This window comes from Dama dama, chromosome 9 (assembly GCF_033118175.1).
Source record: "Dama dama isolate Ldn47 chromosome 9, ASM3311817v1, whole genome shotgun sequence".
NCBI lineage: Eukaryota > Metazoa > Chordata > Mammalia > Artiodactyla > Cervidae > Dama > Dama dama.
The window spans coordinates 41,281,876-41,305,192 of NC_083689.1; the positions used below are offsets into that span (position 1 = coordinate 41,281,876).

Below are 23,317 nucleotides of genomic sequence, written 5' to 3' on the forward strand. Positions count from 1 at the left end.
AACTACCACTCGAATAGAGAGCTCCGAGGGAGCTTTTTTCTAAATCATCAGATGCTCTGGACAAAATTATGATGTGAAAGATTGAGACACCAGTAAACTAAAATGTGGGTAAGAGCTGCACATTAATCTCATTCCAGATGAGTAAAATCAAACCCTCAAGGCTATGGACACCAAAATGGGGACAACCAAGGATGTGCTGATCGATAACCCTGGTGCTTTCCCAAGTCTGGGACCAAGGCACTCATGGAGGCTTTGCAGGCTGCTACAGAGCTCTCTGTGACAGAACAGTTTGGTGCTGGGTTTTATTCTACCTATTTGGCTACTGAAAGTGGCCATTATCACCACTATAGCCTTCTGTAGGAGGATCGTCCAGTTAGGACTGACAGAGGCAAACCTACGGGCTGAAGAACAAAGGCTATTCCGTGTCTGAAAGACCTAACCAAGTCCTTGGAGGAAACAGTAAAGGAGATTGTGAAGAAACACTCAATTTATCGGAGGTCCCATGACTCTCTTTGTGGAAAACGAACATTATGAGGAAGTCAGTGGTGGCTAAAATGTTTAACTGTGAGTGGGAAGGCGCTGGGCTGGAAGGGGACCCATCCCGTGGCAGGCGGGGGTCAGGCATGACTGGATGCAGCAGCCACCTGCACTGGGAGTGAGCCTTAGAGGCTGCAACATGTGGCACTTACCACTGTGGGCTTTCTTCACGTCATAAACCACCTTTGACCAGCCATGACACCAATGGGAACACCACTGCTGACCCACAAGCCCTTGGGTGGGAAGTCACATCCTCCGTGTGGGAACCACATCCTCCCCTCTGTGGGTGCTTTCACAGAGGCCCAGGGTGCGTGGAGAGAGTGCAGGCCCCACCCCATGTTGCCAGCGGCTGTGTATCACCCGGCAAGTTTTGCTTACCTCCAACAACTGATTCCCCAACTGGGAAATGGAGAACACAGCACCTGCCTCCTGGGGCCATGCCACGCCTGAGGGGATGAGGCTTGAAGCTGGAAAGCACCGGAAGTCATTCGAAGAAAGGAAAAGCAGACCTCTTAGGGCAGCCACACAACTGAGGTTGGTTATTTCACTTTATTTAGCAAACCACCAAACTGCTCCTCCAGCCTCACCCGAGGGTCTGCCTTGGGAAGAAGCTCGGAGCGTGAAGACCCAGGCTCCCCAGTTGGCCTCCTCTTCTGCCACACATACCACACAGCACAGAACAAGATCACTGCTTGTGTCCTCAGGCGCCCACCCCAGTGTGGCCTGGGGGGCCCTCCAGTGTTCACAGCCACCTGCCAGGCTCTCGGCCTAGCAGCAGGCACAGACCCCCTGCTCCTGAGAGGCCTGCACAGGGCCGGGGCCTCTGCCCCCAGCTGTGGGCATGGAAAACCCTTATTCCCCAGCCCTGCAGCCTTACTCCCCATTGGGCAAGAAGCAAAATATATGAAAATACTTTAATTATTTCTTTGAAATGGTTAAGAAATAAGGTCATCTTATTTTCCTTTTACAATCCTAGTAAAAAAAAAAGTTCACATTAGCGCCAGGGCCCTTCCCCAAGCCACGGGCTGGCTGCTCAGTAGAAACGCTTGTTCCGTTCCTGCCTCTTCTGAAACACCACGGCCCCCACCACGGCACACACGATGATGCCCAGGAGCGCGCACAGCAGCAGCAGAAACACCCGCCACCCCGTCAGGGGGCCGCTGCGGAAGTTCCCCGTTGGGTCGTCCACATTGTCTGAGGGAGGAGAGAGGGGGAAATGAGAGGCCGAATGGGCTCCCTGGAGACAGCGTGATAAGGCCCCCCACCCCACCCTCGAGGCAGCAGCTGTGGCCTGCTCGCACGGCTCCAGCGAGAGGCAGGAGTATGCACAGAGCGACAATCTCACTGGGACCAAGGTTCCCTGGGATCCAGGCTGAGGTGCCTTCTGCTGCAAGAAGCTGGTGAACACTGAACACCTGGGATCTCCCTGACAGCCTGAGTCTGCCTAGGCGGGCCCAGGACCTGTTTTCCCAAGACCGCCCCCAGTCCAGTGCAGTGGTCTGAGGTCCCCAGCTGAAGAAACATGGCCCTGGCCACAGGCTGCCCTCCCTCACATGTGGACGCATTCGGTGCCTCCTGGGTATGCTCCCAGGGCCCTGACCCCCAACCTCCGTCCTTTCGCTTTGACCTTCTAGCCCAGTGGGCCCACTTGTCTGACAAGGAATCAACCCCTGCCAGGCCAGCTGCATAGGTTGCTGGGTGGGCTGGAGCAGATGTGTCCAAAAGCCTCGGCAGCAGGAAGCCTTCAACGGAAGGTTGCAAATCAGTGGTCTACGGCAGGGGTTGTTTGGCCCCCAAACATTTAAAAGCAACTTGCATCTTTAAAAAGTGAAATGTCACATAAAATTTTGGGTTCCAGTGGTACTCCATCTCCCGCTGGGCCCACACACACGACTCTGGGGCTCCTGAAGTAGAGCTCACAACACACACACACACACACACAGGGACCTCACTCCCCATCCATCCTGAAAACCCTCTCTCTGTGAGGATGGAGTGGTGGCTGACGGCTACCCTGCAAAGGGCTCAGACCTGGAGGTTTGCCAAAACTCAAGTTTGCATCCCGCCATTTTACCTCTTTCTAGCTGAGGAAGCCTAAGGATCAGCTCCCCTAGCAGTTGTAGGACCTACTGCAGGCTGTTCGCTGAGGCCCCGCACTGAGGTATCAGCGCGCCTGCACCAGCAAACAGCCCCTCTGGCTTCACTGGCCGTTATCCCAGCACTGAGTGCAGGACGATGCAGATGCCAAGGGCTCACACACCTGTTCACCAGCACTAGCTGCTGACTCAAGGGCTGAGCTGGTCCAGGGAAGGGCAGATGGACCTCAAGCAGCTCCTAAGCCAGCCCGGGCCCCATCGGGAGGGGCTGTGCGAGCATACCTTTGGGCGACTTGAGGAAGTTGACGCTGGGCTCGATCTTGGTCCAGTCGATGCTCTCCTCGTCTGGTGTGTGCTCCACCATCAGCTGGAACAGCTTCATGGAGATGATGTCATGATTGTCTGCAATCATGATGAGAGTTAGCTTCTAAGGGGCATGGAGCCACTCTGGCACACGTGGCTCAACCCTCTCCCGCCCCCCACCACAGAGTGGCCAGGTCCCCTGCAGAGAACCCAGCAGCCTCCAGCAAGCAGTATTCCAGGGGCTGGAATACTCCAAACTCAGCAATAAGAAACCTGGGAAGCAGCAGAGCAGAGAGGAAAAAGCACAGGTTTTACAATCAGCATCGCTGGGTCTGATCCTGGCTCTGCTACCCTCTTTGAGGCTGTCTCATTTGTAAATGGGGGTGGTAATCTCCATCTTGCAGTTACTGAGGCATGTAAATGAGAAAGCACACACAGGGCCAAAGGTATACTGCCTAGAGGTAGTATGTCCTTGAAAACAGAACCGGATAAAGACCCACACACTGCTGCATGGCTGGCTGAGAAGCCTGACCCTCCCGGGGGCGGGCAGCCACCAGACGCTCTGTCACAGAGACCCAAGTGCTGACAGCTCGGCTGTGACAGTCACTGACTGTACCTGGGGAGACGTGAGGCAGGCCCTGGTCCACTAGTGTGGGCAGGAGAGGACCTCTGCCTGACAATGACAGTAACTGACAATCCCGTTTTGAGATGGAGAGGTTGAGGCTCAGAACTGAGACGAGGGTCCCAGGCAGCCTGCCACCAGCTATCAGCTCAGCTAACTGACTGGAATCTGAATAAAGGCCAGGAAAAGGGGGAAAGCGTAAAGAGCAAGGACCCTGCGGCCAGGTCAGGCAGAGACCAGTGTACCAGACACCGGTGTGTGCAGCCCTGGAAGCCCAGGGACACACAGAGACCCTGGAGTCAGACAGCAGGTCCCATTTGAGCTCTGTCACTTCCTGGGTGCCTGTACTTGACATTCAACTCCCTCCAACTCCCAAATGCCCAATGGTCTCAGCTGTACAAAAGGGGAAAGAGACAGCGACCTACCTAAGAACAGCCATGAGACACCTGGCGGGAGGCTGGCATGCACGCCCCTCTGCCTAAGGGTCACACACTACCGCAGGCAAGGCCCCTCCATCGCCCTTCCCAGGGCCTCTCCAGACAGACTCAGAGAATAACCCCTGTCAGAGACCTGGCTCTGTTTCCAGAACTTTCTCATGACACCTGCTGAAACACTGTCAGATGGAATTCCAGGTAACCCAGGGAAGGGTTGTACTGGGTCCACAAAAGACACAAGACAGGCCATGAGCTGGTAATTACTGCAGCTGGGTAACAGCAGTAAGGGGCTTATCACACCATCTTCCCTCTTGTGGGTATACAATTGGAATTTCCATATTAGAAACCTTAAAACAATAGACATTTCGGGAAGCAAATGGACCCAGACACTTCCATGGTGACCGGGACGCTCCTGGACAGTGGCTGGTGCATAGGCCCTGGAAACATCTATCCTGACAACAAACAAGCCTCTGTCTGGTCTGCCACACTGTTCTCAGCTCTGGTCAACAAGAGCTGACCCCAGGTATGGTGCCTCCCAAGGGCCCTGAGAAGGGACCGGTGCCAAGGGCCACCAACAAGCGCCACCCAGGCCTGGTGGTCCCAAGAGGCCTGTACAGGCAGGGAGCACCCCAAAGCTTACAGCACTCACCATGGGCCAAACAAGACAGAGCCCTGACTCCATGGAGCTCACAATTCAGTGAGGGGGACATGACAATGAAATGAATGACACAGTGGAAACCAGGTTAAATGCTATGAAGAAAAATAAAGCTAGAAAAGGCGACAGGAAGTGTGCAGGCGACTGGGGTCTGTGTGTGTGCGACTTTAAATGAGGGAATCAGGGATGGCCTCACTGGGAAAGAGATATCTGAGCAAGACCTGGAGAGATGCAGGCACAAAGGCCCCAGGCAGGAGGGCAGGGGTGGGTCTGAAGAGTGGCTAGGGGCAGCGTCAGCAGAGAGGACGGGGCAGAGGGAATGTGGTGGAAGGCAATAGGACCACTGCTGGGAGGGGAGAGGAGCATCCTCAGCTCTGAGTGAGGTGGAAGGAGTAGCTTGGCTGTGGTGCTGGGATGAGCGGACACTTGGGAGGCTCCTGCAATTGTCCAAGCAAGAGAGGACGGTAGCCCAGACCTGCCTGCAGTAAAGGAAGGGAGAAGAGTGGTCTGCTGCAGGGTGAAAAGAAGACACAGCCTGCAGGACACGCCAACAAATGGGAGGTGGCAGGTGAGAGAAAAAGCAGAGGCCGGAATATCACCAAGGTGCTCTGACCCAGGTAACCACTAGAACAGAGGTTCGTTTGTCTCTGGCTGTGGGCGTGTGAAGGCTGACAGGCCTGCTGGGCACGTGGCTGGTGACTCAGGTCTGGAGAGGGACACGTGGGGGTCCATCGCTGGGTTCACCAGATTCAGCCCCCCCGCCCCCGCTCACAGGTGACAGAGAGGGAAGATGGCTGAAGGACTGCACACACACGGGAAGAGGGGGAAGAAAACCAGGCACGTGTGGAACCAAATGAAGGCAGGTTGAGGAGGAAAGGGACCTGCCGTGTCACAAGCTCCCGAAAGCAGGGAAGGTCAGACTGAGACTGGATGCCCTGCACTGCCCGCACACTCACCGGACAGGTCGCCGGTACCAGCAGAGGCTCCAAAGTAGTAGCCGGTGGGCAGGCGCACTCCCGTGATGTCAATGCAGTTCTTCCACTCATTCTTGTCCTCCAGGTCAGTCATCACCTGCAGTCAGCCAGCAGGTCAAGGGCGGCCCAGGGCCGGCCTGCCTGCCTTCCCAAGCCCCGCAGAGCCGCCCCTCCTGCCTGCTCACCGTCAGGCGACCCCGGGAGTAGCGCACTGCCAGGAAGGTGTCGTGATCGCGGTTGCGGAAGTCAGCCGTGCAGCCCGCCAGCTCGGTCCAGCGGCCGTCCTTGCTGTGGTCGTAGGACAGGGAGCCATTGTTCACCATCACGGAGATGTACGGGAACACGCGCTGAGACAAGACACCGGTCACTCCGAGGGCAGCCCAGCCAGTGGAAGGCCGCAGGGAACCCACCACCCTGATCCCTGGAGGCTGCTCCCACGCAGGGCCCAGGGACAAGTCCCGTCCTGCTCTGCAGGAGAGCAAGGGCCTACCTCTGTGGTCTCATCGTTGGGGTACGTGTCCAGGAAGATGGCTAAGCCATGGAAGTTGTCTTTGCTTCCAAACACAGGCCCTAGAATTAGAAGGAGATGCTCCTGTGATGGGAGAAATTGGGAGTTGCCCGATGGGTACCTGAAGGACAGAGCAACGCCAGCGTGGATGGGGTCAAAAGAGGTTAGCCCACGGTCATGCTCCCAGGAAAAAGAAGGGCACTCTAAGTGGGATGGGGCCGGGGGTGGAAGGATAGTCTCAGGCATGTGGCAGAAAGGACTCTAGTTTGAAGTCTGAACTGTGAAGGAACAGCACCTGTCTATGTGCTCTGAGGTGTCAGGGGCAAGAGGATACCTAATCTGTAAAAAACCAGGTGGTCATGCAGTAAGGACCATCCCTGAATCCAGGGGTCACCAACTTTCTGTCAAAGGCCAGAGAGCAAAGATTTTAGGCTTTGTGGGCCACAGATGGTCTCTGTCACAGTCTTCCTTGTTTTTTCCTTCTTAAAATGATAGGATGGTAAAACCCTCTTAGCTGGTGGAGAAGACCAGGCCACACTGGGCACAGAGTTAACCATGGGGTCATCTTCTACAGGACGCTCCCTCCAGCTACTCCCCAGGCCTCATGTTTCCTCAAAGGGGAGCAGCAGCACCCTAACAGGAGTGCAGAGTGGAGGATTCCTGGCCACAGACAGCCCACCTGTGCTAGCACCACCCTACCTGGCACCAGGCGGTCCCGGGTGTACCACAAGGCAATGCCGTCTCCATGGAGATTTTTCTTTCCTGCGCCATGAACTTTGAAGTGAACGTGCATCTCCCAGTCCTTGAGGAAGCAAGGCTAGAGGGAGAGCAGAGAGGGCTGTCAGAGCTCCCCAGGCTTGCCTACTCACTGGGAGTGACCCAGCACAGACCCTAGAATGAGTCGGGACACTCAGAACAGGGCCAGGCAGCAGGATCCCAAGTATCACTGGTGAACAGATCCCCAAGCGTCTCAGGAGGGAGGGAGAGGGAGGCCACAGACTGTCCCAAGGCTGCTGAGGCCCAGACTCCACCCACCCTGGCCCCAGTCTTCTCCTGGGTTGGTTCTCACACCTTGACTCACTTTCCTTGATACCAGCCAAACCTGTTAGCCCTGTTTCTTCTCCATCCCCACTGTTCCTGTCCCCTGGGATCTTGTGGAAGGATTACTATCCCTATTTGAGTCACATATTTTGTAAAAAGAAAACACATTCAGAGTCGAAATAACTTCTTCACAGTAGGTAAGTGGATGTCCTGACTCACACCCAGGACTGTCTGACTCGGAAACTTCTGCTGCTGCCTACAGCTGCCATGGCCTTCAGGCCTGTAACACAAGCTGCACCAACTCCTTTCTGGCTTTCCATCCCCACTGTGTTCCCTCAAACGGAGGGACCCACACCCAGGTCTGGCAGACTCGAAGCCCTGGACTCTCAGCCGGCATAGCACCTGCCTCTTGTGGTCTCAGCCCAGCCTGAGGGTGGTTATGCTGGTATCGGGCCTGGGGGCTGGAAGGGCAGCTCTGGGGCCTCTGGGCTACTGTGATGTGAGGGAAGGAAGTACTTCCCAGCAGTCAGGAAGGTGCAAAGCTGGGCCCACAGCAAGGACACCAGCATGGCTTTGCCTACCAGGAAGCTGCTCATGAAAACTATGGCATTGACACTCTAACAAGAATCTGCTTAGAGAAAGTCTGCAGATGGGTGTGTGAGCAAGTAATTAAACAAAGGCCCAGCTGAAAGGCAAAGACAAGCTATTGCTGACTTATCAGATTGGCAAGGCTTAAAGAGATCATAAGCAGCAATGCAGACAAGAATGAAGAGAAACGGCCTAAATCCAGAGGACAGCGGATGCTCCCATTTTCTTGGGAGCAATCTGGCTGTTGCAGCTTTTTAACAAAATGAGGGAGAACCATAAGCTCTTACAAGTCAAGATCAAGATGTCAAAGATACTAGGAGGAAAGATAAGCTGAAAATAGTATCAGCGCTATGTGCCCACTTAAAAAATATATATATATATTAGTCTCTGTGCAGAGAAAGAAGGAAATGAAAGAAATATGACCAACATTAATGAAAGCTAACTCTGGGAGGGGAATGCTTACTTTCTACATTTCAACCTTCTATACTGAACATATTACTTCTGTAATCATGAAAAACTCAAATAAAAAATAAAAAACCCTATGCCCCATCGTGGCTTGTGCATCACTGATTCACCAGGCACTGTTCTGGGCCTGGGCACCAGGAGCTCAGGTGAGAAGACTCGGCCCTTGAGAATACAGGGTCAGCAGGCACCTGCACGACAGTCTGACACAGTGTGAAGTCAGCCCTCCCAGTTTCTGACAGTTCACTGGCTCTGGGAGACCCTGCAGATTCTGGATTTGGGCAACTGTGAGGTGATAAAAAGCAGGTCTCCATGACAGATGTGCAAGGAATCTGAGTCCAAGACCTGCTGAGGAGGTTGGAAGGACTGGTAAATCAGTCTTGCTTTGGATAGAGGTGACAAAAATCACAACTGAAAAGTAAGAACAAATGAGAAAGAGCTCCCAGGGGCTGCAGCTCAGCTATGAGTTCTCACAGTCCCTGAAATTAGACTAAACAGACTCACTCAGGCCTCATACTTTTAACAAAACATTGTACAAACACAGTATCTGGGACACAACCAAAAATACCAGGCACATGAAGAGACAAGATAGGAACAAAACACAGAGAAAGGCAAGGAGGGAGAGAGAACAACGACCGCCATCACCATCCCAGGGACCCTTAAAAGTAACCAGAAGGAAAAAAAAGATTAACTTCAAAGGAGCTATAATTAGCCTGATACTAGAATTTTCAACAGAAACACTAGGAGTAATAAGACAACAGACTGATATATTTGGAGTTGAAGGAAAATAACAATCAACATAGGATTCTATACTTAGCACGTGTATCCTTCAAGAATGAAGGTGCTCTTTGGCCTTGGACCTAATTTTTGGCAATAGAGCTAAACACACTAAGAATATTCAGTAAATGTGGGATCTGCTATTTCCCTCAGGAAAATGGTGAAGAGAATGGAAAGCAGCCAGCACAAGTACACTTGCTCCTGTAACAAAACCAAGATGAAGAGACAAGCTGTGGGGATCTGCCACTGTGGTTCCTTTATGAGAACAGTAGCTGGTGGTGCCTGAACCAACATCGCCACTTCTGCCGTCACAGGAAGGGCAGGCCTCAGATGAAGGAACTGCAGGACCAGCAGAAGCACCACCACTGCTAGCCGATAATAAATAGATAAACTTATGTAATCCCCTTTAAAAACAAAAAAAAGGTGAAATTAAGACATCTTCCGACAAAAACACTAAAACTATCTTTCATTCTTCAGGGAGAAATGTGATCCAGATCCAGACATGAAGTCAAAGATTCAAGAAGGAATGAAGACCAATGACTAGATTAAGTATGAGACTAAAAATACAAATAAATATTTAGCTGTATAAAACAATAATGTTTTGTGTGATTTAAAACAGAAAGATTAATAACAACAAGGTAAAAGAAGTTAAAGCATCCTAAAAGCCCATCATCATCCCGGAAGGAGTTAAAAGTACACCTTATCAGTACTCTTTGGTAAAACATAATCTGTGTTTAAACTCCAGAGTAATCACCAAAATCTTGGAAAATAAGCACAGAACTTTCAAGCTAACAGAAGAATAAAAGTGGAATAAAAACTAACCAACTCAAAAGAAGCCAAGACCAGAGAGAAAAGTGAACAGAGGACAGCCAATACAAACAGAAAGTAAAGAGTAAGATGGTAGATTAAACCCAAATGTATCAATGACTTTACAAAATGTAGACAGACTAAATGCTGGTGAGGGTACCCAGGATCTCCCTGTATTCTTTTTTTTTTTTTTTAATGAAACATAGTTGACATACAATATCAGTTTCAGGTGTACCACATAGAGATTTGATGGCTACATACATTACAAATTGATCACCACAAGTCTAGTAATATCCATCACCAAAGAAAGTTACTGGAAGACTATTATTATTGCAATATTACTGACCACATTTCCTATGCTATACATTACATTCCCATGATTTAATTTTACAACTGGAATTCTGTACTTCTTAATCTCTTTATTTTTTCTTACAACTACATGTGAATCTACAATTATCTCAAAAAAAAGTTTAATTTTAAAAATAAATAATAGATCAAAGATTTAAACTAAAGAGCTAAAAGTATAAAACTCTTAGAAGAAAACAGGGGACACACTAGATTTAGCAATAATTTCCTGGATATGCCACCACAGCACAAACAAAACTGAACTTAATCGAAATTAAAACCTTTCACATGTCAAAGAACATCAAGAGAATGAAAAGACAGCCCACAGATTGAAAGAAAATATTTCCAAATCATATACTGATAATGTCCAGAATACATAAAGAATCCTAAAACTCAACAACAAAAAACAACCCAAAACTAGACAAAGGATTTAGATAGACATGTTTTTCAAAGATAATAATTTGTATATGAAAAGCATATAAAAGATGCTCAACATCATTAATCATTAGAGAAATGTAAATCAAAACCAGATACCACTTCACACTCGTTTGGATGACTATTATTTAAAAAAATGGAAAATACAGTATTATAAAGATATGGAGAAACTGGAACCCTGGTGCATTGCTGGTGGGACTGTAAAATGGTGTGGTTGCTGTGGAAAACAGTTTGGTGGTCCTCAAAAAGAGTTACCATATAACCCAGCAATTCCACTTCCTAGGTCTTTACCAAGAACAGCGAAAGCAGGCACTCCAGTAGCCACCTCTGTCCACCCACGTACACAGCAACACAGGAGCCGAAAGGCGCAAACGACCCAGTGCCCGCCCACAGGTGAATGGACGGACAAAGCGTGGTGCACACACACACAGACACACAGGGGTACTATTTAGCCATGAAAAGAATGAAATACTAATACATGCTACAACATGGATGCACTTTGCCTGTATTATGCTAAGTGAAATAAGTCAGATACAAATATTCTATGATTTCATTTATGTGAGGCACCTAGAAGAGTCAAATTCAAAACCAGAAAGTAGAATAGTGACTACCAGGGGCTGCAGAGAGGCAGAAAACAGGGAGTTAGTGTTTAAGGAGTACAGTTTCAGCTTCTGATGATTAAAAAGTTCTGGAGATGGATGGTGGTGATAGCTGCACAACAAAATGAATGTACTTAATGCCACTAAACTGTACACTTAAAAATGGTTAAAATGGTCAATTTTATGTCATGTATATTTTACCACAATAAAAATATTTGAGAAATTTTTAAATTTTCTTTTTCATGTAGATACATATTTATAGTAATTGAAACTAATCTTTTGTTGGTAGACATTACACTTTAAAAAATTTTACTGTAGACTGATTTACAATATTGTGTTAATTTCTGCTATACAGGAAACCAACTCAGTTATACATACATAGTCTTTTTCATATTTTCGTATTTTCCATTACGGATTATCACAGGATACTGAATGTAGTTCCCTGTGCTATACAGTAGGGGGGTTTTGTTGTTTATTCATCCTATATGAATAGTTTGTGTCTGCTAATCCCAAACTTCCAATCCTTCCCTCCCCAACTCCCTGACAACTTGGCAACCACAAGTCTGTTCCCCATGTCTGTGAGTCTGTTTTGTATATATGTTCGTGTCATGTTTTAGATTCCACATAAGTGATATCATAAGATACCTGTCTTTCGCTAACTTCACTTAGCATGGTAATCTCTAGGTCCATCCATGCATGCATGCTAAGTCACTTCAGTCGTGTCTTAACTCTGTGCAACCCTATGGCTTCTCTGTCCACGGGATTCTACAGACAAGAATACTGGAGTAGGTTGCCGTGCCTTCCTCCAAGGGATCTTCCTGACCCAGGGATCAAACCCGCATCTCTTATGTTTACCTGCACCAGCAGGTAGATTCTTTACCACTAGTGCCACCTGAGAAAACCCCTCAGTCCATCCATGTTGCTGCAAGTGGCATTGTTCTTTTTTGTGGCTGAGTACTATTCCGTTTGTGTGTATATGTGTTTACACACACACACACACACATACATCTTGATCCATTCATCTGCTGACAGACATTTAGGCTGTTTCCATGTCTTGGCTATTGTAAACAGTGCTTTAAGGAACATAGGGATGCATGTATCTTTTCAAACTAAGAGTTCTAAGTATATGTCCAAGAGTGGGACTGCTGGATCATATGACAACTCTATTTTTAGTTTTCTGAGGGCTCTCCACACTGGCTGTACCAATTAACATTCCCATCAACAGTGTAACAGGGATCCTTTTTTCCACACCCTTTCCAGCACTTATGGTTGGTAGATTTTTTAATGATGGCCATTCTGACCAGTGTTAAGTGGAACCTCACTCAAGTTTTGATTTTCATTTCTCTAATAACTGGCTTCTCGGGTGGCTCAGTGGTAAAGAATTCACCTGCCAACGCAGAAGATGTGGATCTGCACAGGGAAGATCCCCTGGAGAAAGAAATGGCAACCCATTCCAGTATTTTTGCCTGGAAAATCCCATAGACAGAGGAGCCTGGGGGCTACAGTTCATGGGATCACAAAGAATCTGACTTCACTTGCAACTGAGTATACACACAGGCATTGGCCATCTGTATATCTTCTTTGGAGAAATGTCTGTTTAGGTCTTCTGCCCATTTTTAAATTTTTTTTAAAATTATTATTGAATTGAATGAGCTGTTTGTATATTTTGGAAATTAAACCCTTGTTGGTCTCATGATTTGCAAATATTTTCTCTCAATCCGGGCTTCCCTGGTAGCTTAGTTGGTAAAGAATCCGCCTGCAATGCAGGAGACTCCAGTTTGATTCCTGGGTCAGAAAGATCTGCTAGAGAAGGAATAGGCTACCCATTTTAGTATTCCTGGCCTTCCCTGGTGGCTCAGATGGTAAAGAATCCGCCTGCAATGCAGGAGATCCCTGGGTTCAATCCCTGGGTTGGGAAGATCTGCTAGAGAAGGGAAAGGCTACCCACTCCAGTATTCTGGCCTGGAGAATTCCATGGATTACAGTCCAAGGGGTCGCAGAGTTGGACATGACTGAGTCATTTTCACTTTCTCCCAATCCATAGGTATCTTTTCATTTTGCTTATGGCTTCCTTTGCAAAAGTTTCTAAGTTTGATTAGGACCCATTTGTTTATTTCTGCTTTTTATTTCTATTGCCTTGGGAGACTGACCTAAGGAAACACTGGTACAATTTATGTTAGAAATGTTTTACTGATGTTCTCTTCTAGGAGTTTTACGATGTCATGTCTTATATATAAGTCTTTAAGCCATCCTGAGTTTATTTTTGTGTGTGGTGTGAGCATGTGTTCTAACTTCACCGATTTACATGAGGCTGTCCAACTTTCCAACACCACTTGCTGAAGAGATTGTCTTTTTCCCATTGTATACTCTTACCGCCTGTGTGGTGACCATTTACACTTTTAAAAACTGTCTCAATGCCATTAAGTATCATGCAGAAGAGAATGGTTTGAAAAATTAAACTGTTTAAAAATAAAAAACAATAAAAGGTTAAATGGGGGACTTCCCTGGTAGTCCAGTGGCTAAGGCTCCAGGCTCCCAATGCAGGGGCCTGGGTTCAATCCCTGGTCAGGCAACTAGACAGCATCTGCCTCAACTAAGATTCGCATGCCACAACTAAAGATCCACATGCTGCAACTAAGGACCGAAGATCCCTCATGTTGCAGCTAAGTCTAGGCAAAGACCAATAAATAAACTTCTTTTTAAGAAAGGTTAAATGGCAAATTGTTATGTTACTGTGTTTTATCATAATAAAAAATAAATGGATAACCATCCAAAAGCCTGGTTATATGCTGTTTACAAGAGACAACTCTAAAAGAGGCAGGGAAAAGAAAAGGACAAAAAAAGACAGCACATGCAAATGCTAAGCAAAAGCAAGCTTGTGCAGCTGTGCCGATAACAAAGTTTAGAAGAGGACTCTTCTCCATGACAAAGGACTCCATTTGCCAGGAAAATGTTGGTCTCAAAATATAGGAAGCTGGAAAAAAAAAATAATAATAATAATAAAAAAAAAAATTAAAAAAAAAAAAAAAGAAAAAAAAATATAGGAAGTAGAAACTGACTATAAAGATGAAGGCAAATACACACAGACATTTTAATACACCTCTTCTAATAACTGATAAAAACAAGCAAAATGTCAGAAAGATATAGAAATTTGAGCCCAGTCAGCAAACAGACCTAAAGATCTAAATGGCACACTTCACTCAACCAGCAGAGAATCTACATCTTTAGCAAGCACACATGAATGTGTCCCCCAAACCCTGATCACTTGAAGGACCATCTGCAAGTCTCAACAGATGTCCAAGGATTGAAATCACAGAATCCGTTTCTTGACCATGAAGAAATTAAACTAGGTATCAATAATAACTTAAAAAATAAAGACAACTAGAAAAAAATGTACAAATGTAACTTACATACACAAAAGTCAGCCCAGAAGCCAGTATTTCAAATGGCCTCTTTGATGCCCATGAGTTTCTGTGCCCGGGAACAAGGCACTGAGGTAAGACCCCGAGCGAGCAGGAGGTGTGCCTCTGAGAAGGGCCACTGTGCACCGGAGGATGGGAAAGGAAGACCTCCCCTCCCGCCCCCAACATGTCTGCAGGGGGATCAGTTCTAGGAAAGAGCAGACACACACAGAATTTGAGGACCTAGAAACTGATACCTCCAAGACTATCCAAGCATTGGAAAGTCTCCCCAAACTACAGGTAAGACTGCAGATCATCAGATAGAATACTGTGATAAAGACAGTACAAAGAAGGTTTTTAAGCAGATGAGGTATGGGCTGGAACTAATGTAAAGCTGCTTTGGGGGGCAGAACATGACATGGTCATGGCCCTCCATTCCAGCTAAGCCATGTGGGGAGCTGAGAAATCTTAATGCCCCAGGCCAACTAAATCAGAATCAATCACTTGGCAGTCATGAACCATTTTACAGCTAGGTGGTTTCTATGTCTTGGCTTGCAACAAAGTGAAAGGCAGAGCTAATCTAAGAGTCAGCTGATACATCATTAACATTTTTTTCCATTAAAATTTCTGATGAAAGTGATAAACCCCACTACATTTGGGGTTTATAAATCAAAGATGAAAGATCACTACATTTGGGGTTTATAAATCAAAGGAGTTCAAAATATTGAATGACCCCTGCTATAACAAAACTCCTTGAATCTCCATCTACTACTTAAGCGAACATAAATTTTCAGCATTCACATGAACAAAAAGCAGAGGTCATGCTTAAGCTTCTCATTCTGACAATGACATTCAATCAAATGGGAATGGGGAGATGACAGCTCAATGAGATGCATTTCAAAAAGTGTTTACTTGGTGTAATAATTACTCAAAAATTGTGTAATGTGTAAGGCATTTCTTTCGATCAATTGTATACCAGTGGTAACTATAATAATCCCAAAGAAAATATTAAAACTTAATTTCAAGGTCCCAACAAAGTTAAAAAGCTTAAATTATTACACTTAGTCACAGAAGAACATGATAGGCTAATCAATAAGATTTTCAAGCATTACATACACTGCATTAGGATAAAATTCTGTGTGGGATATGAAATGAAAATATAAGTTCAATTTTAAAAAATGACATACAATTTGGGCTTATTAATTGTGTTTAAAGGGCTTCCCCGGTGGCTCAGCTCCTGCCTGCAATCCAGGAGCCATGGGTTGGATCAGGAAGATCCCCTGGAGGAGGGCGTGGCAACCCACTCCAGTATTCTTGCCTGGAGAATCCCATGGATAGAGGAGCCTGGCAGGCTACAGACCATAGAGTTGCAAAGAGATGGGAAACAACTGAAGTGACTTAGCACACGCACACAGTGTTTAAAAGAGCGGATCTCAAATTGCAATATTTAGATTCCACTCAACAGGAAGATAAGACAATTATATTCCAGATTGAAAATCTGATGATGGCAAGTGCAGAATTCTCTCATCCCAGTGACACTACCAACCACCAGTGACCTCCAATCATAATTAAGTTACTTGTGACTGAACCAATTTCTAGCAGTTTCAGCACAATTTGCACCTCACTTAAAAAAAAAAAAAATGTACGCTATGCTGAACTCACTTCCTTGAAAAATATCATTCTTAGAAGTTATCCAAAGACTATACTTTCAGGGATCATTTCTATAGCTCGTTACTAGAAGTTCTCCAAGGAGAGAGCGGCGCGGAAGCACATACACCACATACACAAGTAGACAGCAGTGGGATTCGCTATATGACTCGGAGAACTCAAACTGGGGCTCTGTAATCACCTGGGTTCACCCCCGGGTCGGGGAGACTCCCCTGGAGGACACAGCAACCCACCCCAGTATTCTTGCATGGAGAATCCCCAGGGATAGAGGAGCCTGGGGCGCTACAGTCCACGGGGTTCGCAAAGAGCTGGACACAACTGATCAACTAAGCACTGCACAATAACCTAGAGGGGTGGGAATGGGCTGGAGGGAGAAGGGAGATTCAAGAGGGAGGAGACACATGTACACCTATGGTTAATTCATGCTGATGTATGACAGAAATCAAAGCAATGTTGTAAAGCAATCATCAATCAATTAAAAATAAATAAACTTTTTAAAAAAAAATAAAATAAAAGTTATCCGAACGCATGGGAGCCCCCTGGCGGTCCAGCCACTGGGACACCGTGCTTCCACCACAGGGGGCCCGGGTTGGGCAACTAAGATTCCACATGCCGTGCAGCAAAAAAAAAAAGAAAAAAAAGTTATCCAAAAACAAATTGAGACCTAATGAAACTTAAATGCTTTTGCACAGCAAAGGAAACCATAAACAAAAAGACAATCCACAGAAGGGGAGAAAACATCTGCAAATGAAGCAAGCCACAAAGGATTAATCTCCAAAATATACAAACAGCTCATTCAGCTCAGTATCAAAAAAACCACCCAATCAAAAAAAAAGGGCAGAAGATCTAAATAGACATTTCTCCAAAGCAGACAGACAGATAGCCAAAAAGCACATGAAAAGATGCTCGGCATCGCTCATTATTAGAGACATACAAATCAGAACTACAACGAGGGCCCTGCGGGCAGCGCAGCCTGAGCAGTAGAGGGGGCTTGGGGCTGAGTCCTCGCTAATGCCAGTGTGGAGATGGCGCCATGGGCAAGGCGCAGAGGGGCAAGCTGGCCACCGCCACTGCCATCACCACCAAGGGTAGTCAAAGAGCCGCTTCGGGGCAGGGGGCAGGTTGGGGAGGGAGGGGTAGGTATCATTTTTCTAGCTTTTCTGGGTGCAGTGGCGGTGATGTTCCAGGTCCCCAGAGCGACGCTGGCTGCTGCCTACCTGGGGAGAGGAACGCCAGCTCCTGAGCAGGCCCCCTTGGGGGAGGAGAGACGACCACTGGCCTGCCAGGAAACTGCCTCCACTGGCCCAGGCATGGAACCTGAGAGCACAGCCACCACTAGTGGAGCTTCTGTGAAGGAGCAGATAACCCTGCATGCTGAAGAAAACTGGAAGCCTATCATGATTTCTGCCCTGTAATTCCTTGATGGCCTCAGATGACTTCAAACTTTTCTTTTGGCAAAGAAGAGTACTCTTAATGGATGTACGTATGGGAGAAAGCAAAAGGGGTTTTGGTTTCTTGGGAAAGAAGGAACCTCCTTCTGTTTAACTGCTACCTCTTTCGTGAAGCCACATCCACCCCAGCCTGAAGACAATAAGTCAACTCTCTCCTGAACTTCTTTAACACTTTATACCACTGCTCTGACTCTTATCATATGATCTTTTGGAGGATATAATAAAAAGCTACCTAAGGATTAAAAAAAAAAACTACAATGAGGTATCATCACCTCACACCAGTTAGAATGGACATCACCAAAAAAAATCTAAAAATAATAAATGCTGCAGAGGGTGCGGAGAAAAGGGAACCCTCCCATGCTGCTGGTGGGAATGTAAACTGGTATAGCCACTATGGAGAACAGCATGGAGATTCCTTAAAAAACTAAAAACAGAACTACAATATGATCCAGTAATCCCACTCCTGGAAATATTTGGAGAAAATCATACTTCAAAAAGACACATGCACCCCAATGTTCATCACAGCGATATTTACAATAGCCAAGACATGGAAGCATCCTAAATGTCCATCAGCAGAGAAATGGATAAAGAAAATGTACATATATACAGTGGAATATTACTAAACCATAAAAAGAATGAAATAATGCCATTTGCAGCAACATAAACGAACCTAGAGATCATACTAAGTGAAGTAAGCCAGACATCAAAAGTCAAATATCATATGATACCACTTCTATATGAAATCTAAGGAAAAAAACAAAAAGATACAAATGAACTTATTTACAAAACAAACAGACTCACAGACTTGGAAAACAAACTTTTGGTTACCAAAGGGGACAAGTAGTAGGGGGAGGGAAAAATTGGGAGTTGGGGCTTAATAAATACACACTACTATATATAAAATAGACAATCAACAAGGACCTACAATACAGCACAGGGAACTTTACTCAATATTCTGTAATAACCTATATGGGAAAAGAATCTGAAAACAAAATGGATATATGTATAAACGAATCCCTTTGCTGTATACTTGAAACTAACACAATACTGTAAATCAGCCATAACATAAAATGAAATTAGGGGCTTCCCTGGGGGTCTAGTGGCTAAGACTCTACGCTCCCAAGTCAGGGGGTTCAGGATCAATCGATCCCTGGTCAGGGAAGATCCTGCATATCGCAAGATCAAAGACCTCTGTACCTAAACGGAAGACCTGGCACAGCCAAACAAACATAAAATGAAAATTTTTAAAGTTATATGACAGAATAAAGTGAGAGAATGTGACTCCAGGGGAAACAGGGTAGTTACTGAAGTACTCTCTGAGTGGGTGGCACTCGAACTAAAACTTAACAAATGAGGAGAAACCAAGCAAGCATGAAGAGCCAGGAGACGGTGTTCCAGACAGAAGCTACAAGTGCAAAGGTCATGAGGCAAAATGGCAGCCAGAGAGGCTGGAAGAACATTAACCGAGGATGACTGGAGATGCGAGGCACTAGGGGCCAGATCGTGCAGACACAGTGCATGTTTATCCGTTCACAGGAGACCCCAGGCTCTGAGGATCAGAGTGAAAGCTAAGCAAAGTATCTCCAGATCCCCCAAGCAGGAAAGAGAGGAGGAGGAGAAGTCACACGCAGACGAGGCAACACAAGGACGGTGTGGGCTCTCAGAACTACATGGGGAAGTCATTCAGAGAGACCAAAGAGCGGGGTGATGGAGAAAACTAGGACACTGGCCAACTGCTTAGGCCATGGGAAGGGTTGGGATCAGACAGGTTGAGAGGAGTAGGTTCTGCCCCCCGTTATTCCCCTTGCACCCCTTCCTGACCTTCCCTGGTGTGGCGTCTGTGCAGCAGCAGATCTCGGCCACTGCTTATGTATGACATGCCTGCGACCCCTGAAAGTCCGTAACCTCTGCAGCAAAGGTCACAGAAACTAAAACTGCCCATGAGTCCACTGATGGCCAGACCCTCAATCAAGCACTGAAAAAGAGGACTAATGTCTGCAAGGATTTTTAAGGGGTTCCTCCACCATCCAGGCTGCGGCCAAGTGTAGCAAGTGAATGGCTGGACTTGGAGATGAGACAGAATTTAAATGTTGTTTATAGCCATTCATTGTCTGTGTTTGCTCTGCTTATGCAGAGTCACGAAAGCCATCTATACCAGTCTGAGAACTAAGTGGAATAAGGCACGTTAAAGTCAGTGCTTAACACACATAAAATACCCCACTCCTTCCCTTTATCCCACTAATGAGAGGGTTCAGTTGAAGCAGCTCCACTACTTGCTGGCTATGTGACTTTGAGTAAGGCACTTTCAACTCTGAGTCTTAGCTTCTTCAGCCAACGAAACGGAGATAACATCAGTTACTTTACATGGCTTTTGAAGGAATAAAAAGACAGGTGCACAAAGTGTCAAGAACAGCTCCTGACATGTGGTAACTTCAACAGCCATCACCTGTTACTATTGGCAAGTACTAAGGCAAGGGACCAAGGGGGCGGGGGAGCAGGGGGGCCTTCAAATCAAGCTCAGGCCTGCTGAAGACTAACTGCAGTGGCTTACTTCATGGTCTGCCTCCCCTCTTAGGAACCACTCACCAGGTGGTTCCAGATAGAGCCCTCTTTGCTGCGCTCGTCAGGGGTCAGACGCACATACTGGCTCGTGAGCATCGTGCTTCCTTGGAAGTCCCAGAGGAGCGTGGAGCTGGAACCGATCCCTGCGGACAGAGACAAGGGCAGACAGCTGCCTAAGAGGCCGGGCCAGGACTAGCTTTGCCGAGGCAGGGAACCCAAAGGGCTGCCCTGATCAGAAGAAAGAGCATCCCTTCCCCAACCCCGTCCAGCCTCGACCTTACCCTAAACTCATTCCCGCAACAGGCCTCACCATGGTAGGGCTTGATAAGCGAATGCTCCCGCTTGAGGTGTTCACTGTTGCCGTCAGTTATATCCGCAGCCACCGGCCCCAGCAACAAGAGGAAAGGCAGAAATATAGTGGGGCCTGGGCCGGGGCCGCGAAGCCCAGACCTCCCTGGGCACCGCCGGCCCCAGCCCCAGAGCCAAATCCAGCCTGCTGCCGCCGCCGCCGCCATTCTCTGTCCCTCTCGGCCACTTCCGTCCTAGGACTTCCGCCTTCCGGGTGTTCCATCTAATAGCCTCCGGCCCGAAACCCACCAACTCTAGTGTCATCTGGGAACTCCCAGCAAAAGCAAAGGCTCGCTGCCGAGTGGACGACGGCTTTATTTGCTAAGCAGCCCCCTATCCTGGTCGAGTGCCTTGGCGACTGCGAGACACCTGTCAACCAGCCTCAGCAATGGGTTCTTAGGTGCGACAAGAGCAGCAACCAATCATGGAACAGCACGTTCGGTTTGCGGGCCAACGGGGAGCGGAAGGATGATTTGTGTAGGCCGGCTGCGCGGGGTCGTCTGTGAAGCGGGGCATGCTGGAACTTGTAGTTTTTATGGGCCCCTAGAACACTTGACCTCTGGCCACTGGTCAGCTTTGTGGGGTAATCTTTCCCAGTCAGAGGAGAAAGGAGTTGTAAATTGAAGGTGGAGGCCTGAATTCCAACTTCTGCGCCGTCTAGATCTCAGGCGGGGCTTTGTCGTCTGTGGCTCCAAGCCTTTGCAAACTTAGAATTCTGTTATTTGTTGGCGTCCACTATTCCCAGCTCATCAGGCCCAATTGGATTTCAGCAGAAGGAGGAGGCCCGAAGTCCCATCCCTGTGATGGCTGGGGCCCATTCATATCCAAATGATTGTAGCGGGTCCCCTCCGTGAAAGATCCAGGGATGCTGACTGGACCAAAGGTGGGAAACAGGTGGCCCACAGCTAAACAGAGCTCTTACTGATGCTATTTCAGTAAATGGCTCAACTACTAATATTTTAAATCATGAGATAAATCGTTATTAAAAATCCAAATTTCCAGCTTCTCAGGAAAAATCGGAAGACCCAACCACACTTGGGTCATGGGGATGCCCTGCTAAAAATGCCTTATTTTTCAAAGCTCCTGTCCACTCTGGCCACTAATTTACAGCACCTGCCTGGCCCCCTAGACACTTGAATTAATAACCCCTGTTATAGATCACAGGGTGGAATCGTTGGTTGCTTGCTCCTTTAAAAAGTTGGCCCCCCTCTCTTTTAAATTGCTGTTCTCTGCCTCAACAACACATCTTTTTTTAAAAGAAAAAAAAAAAAAAAAAAAAAAAAACTGTTTGCCTGCTCCAGGTCTTAATTGCAGCACACAGGATCTTCAATCTTTAGTGGTAGCATGTGGGAATTTTTTTTAGCTGCAGCATGTGAACTCTTAGTTGGCAGGACCTAGTTCTCTGACCAGCGATGGATCCCAGGCCCCCTGTATTAGGAGGACAGAGTCTTAGCCACTGGACCAATGTAGGAGATAGATGGGCTCCAGGTTAGACATTTACAACTGCATTACAATACAATTGCATTTCATAGGGCATGAAGAAGTGGACTTCAGGCTGGATACTAACAACTGTTAGCACTTCTTGAGACAAGAGATAGGTGGACTCTAGTTAAGGCATTTACAACCAGCTTCCTGTTTGCCCTCCAAAACGGAAGTAACAGCAGAAACAGGGTAAATAACCAGTGTTTTCCTCTTGTAAACACCTTAAGGTAACAGTCGTGGCAAGGACAAAGAGGAACAAAACCCTGTTTGAGTAAAGGATTAAAGGATCTCCATTCCCCCCTCTTTTGGGACAAGGGAGATGTTACACCTGTGCAGAAAGTCTGCTTGTGGGTCAAAAATCAGGGGATAATGCCAGGCCATAGTGAGTCTTGCTCCTGTCAGAAGTCTTCACTTAGAGATCCATTTTGGCTGAAGGGTGCAAGCGCACCCAGGGGAGTATCCCAGGGTAGGCCAGGTGTGAAAAAAGAAACCAGATAATTGGCCTGAAGGAAGACAAAGACCTGGAAGAACTGCCCTATATAAATGACTTAACTGCCTGTTTGTTGTGTTCCTCTTCACTAATGGGGACACCCACACCCTTTCTCTCCAGTGTGTATCTCTGCCTTGCTTCTATCTTAACAAAGCATTTCTCTGTTTGCTCTCCCACTTGTTGTTGTGCTATGTCTCCAATAATAAACTCTGTACCTGCATTTACAGTTTCTGCCTCTGTGATATGTGCATTTTTCACTGGGGGCAAAGATCCAGGGAAAAATAGCTTCTAGCCTCTAGCCCTTGCTGGTCTGGCAATTAAGATTCCTGGTACCCAGACTACCCAGGTTCGATTACTGTGTAGGGAATTTAGATCTCACTTCATGCCACCACTCACGGCTGCCTCCCTGAGATCAGGACCACCAGGGAAGTCTCAAGAAGTTGCCTTTTTGAATGAATGAACTTCTTCAGGATTAAGCAGTAAGACATCTTTTTAAAATTATATGGGGCTTCTCTGGTGGCTCAGTGGTAAAGAATCCACCTGCCAATGCAGGAGATGTGGGCTCAATCCCTGGGTCGGGAAGATCTCTTGGAGAAGGAAGTGCCAACCCACTCCAGTATCCTCGACTGGGAAATCCCATGGACAGAGGAGCCTGGTGGGCAATAGTCCATGTGGTGGCACAAAAGTCAGACATGACTTAGCGACTAAACAACAACATCAGATGTATATACAACA

At 47.1% G+C, this 23,317-nt stretch overlaps 1 protein-coding gene across 1 annotated transcript; it reads right to left on the reverse strand.

Annotated features, from left to right (window-relative positions):
* Positions 1–1,067: 1,067 nt before the first annotated feature.
* On the reverse strand, positions 1,068–20,813 carry LMAN2 (lectin, mannose binding 2). Its single transcript, XM_061151022.1, has 8 exons — positions 20,573–20,813; positions 20,287–20,405; positions 6,826–6,943; positions 6,109–6,188; positions 5,804–5,965; positions 5,601–5,715; positions 2,913–3,032; positions 1,068–1,731 (listed from the first exon to the last, which is right to left on the reverse strand). Exons 1-8 carry the CDS (start codon positions 20,775–20,777, stop codon positions 1,571–1,573), a joined length of 1,080 nt encoding a protein of 359 aa, XP_061007005.1. The 5' UTR covers positions 20,778–20,813; the 3' UTR covers positions 1,068–1,570.
* Between the last annotated feature and the right edge of the window lie 2,504 nt (positions 20,814–23,317).

Coding starts and splice junctions, on each gene's coding strand:
- LMAN2 (XM_061151022.1), bottom strand. CDS start 20,777: ATGGCGGCGGCGGCGGCAGCAGGCTGGATTTGGCTCTGGGGCTGGGGC. Junction 20,406..20,572: donor GCTTATCAAGCCCTACCATG/GTGAGGCCTGTT, acceptor CTCTGTCCGCAG/GGATCGGTTCCAGCTCCACG. Junction 3,033..5,600: donor TGGTACCGGCGACCTGTCCG/GTGAGTGTGCGG, acceptor TCATGATTGCAG/ACAATCATGACATCATCTCC.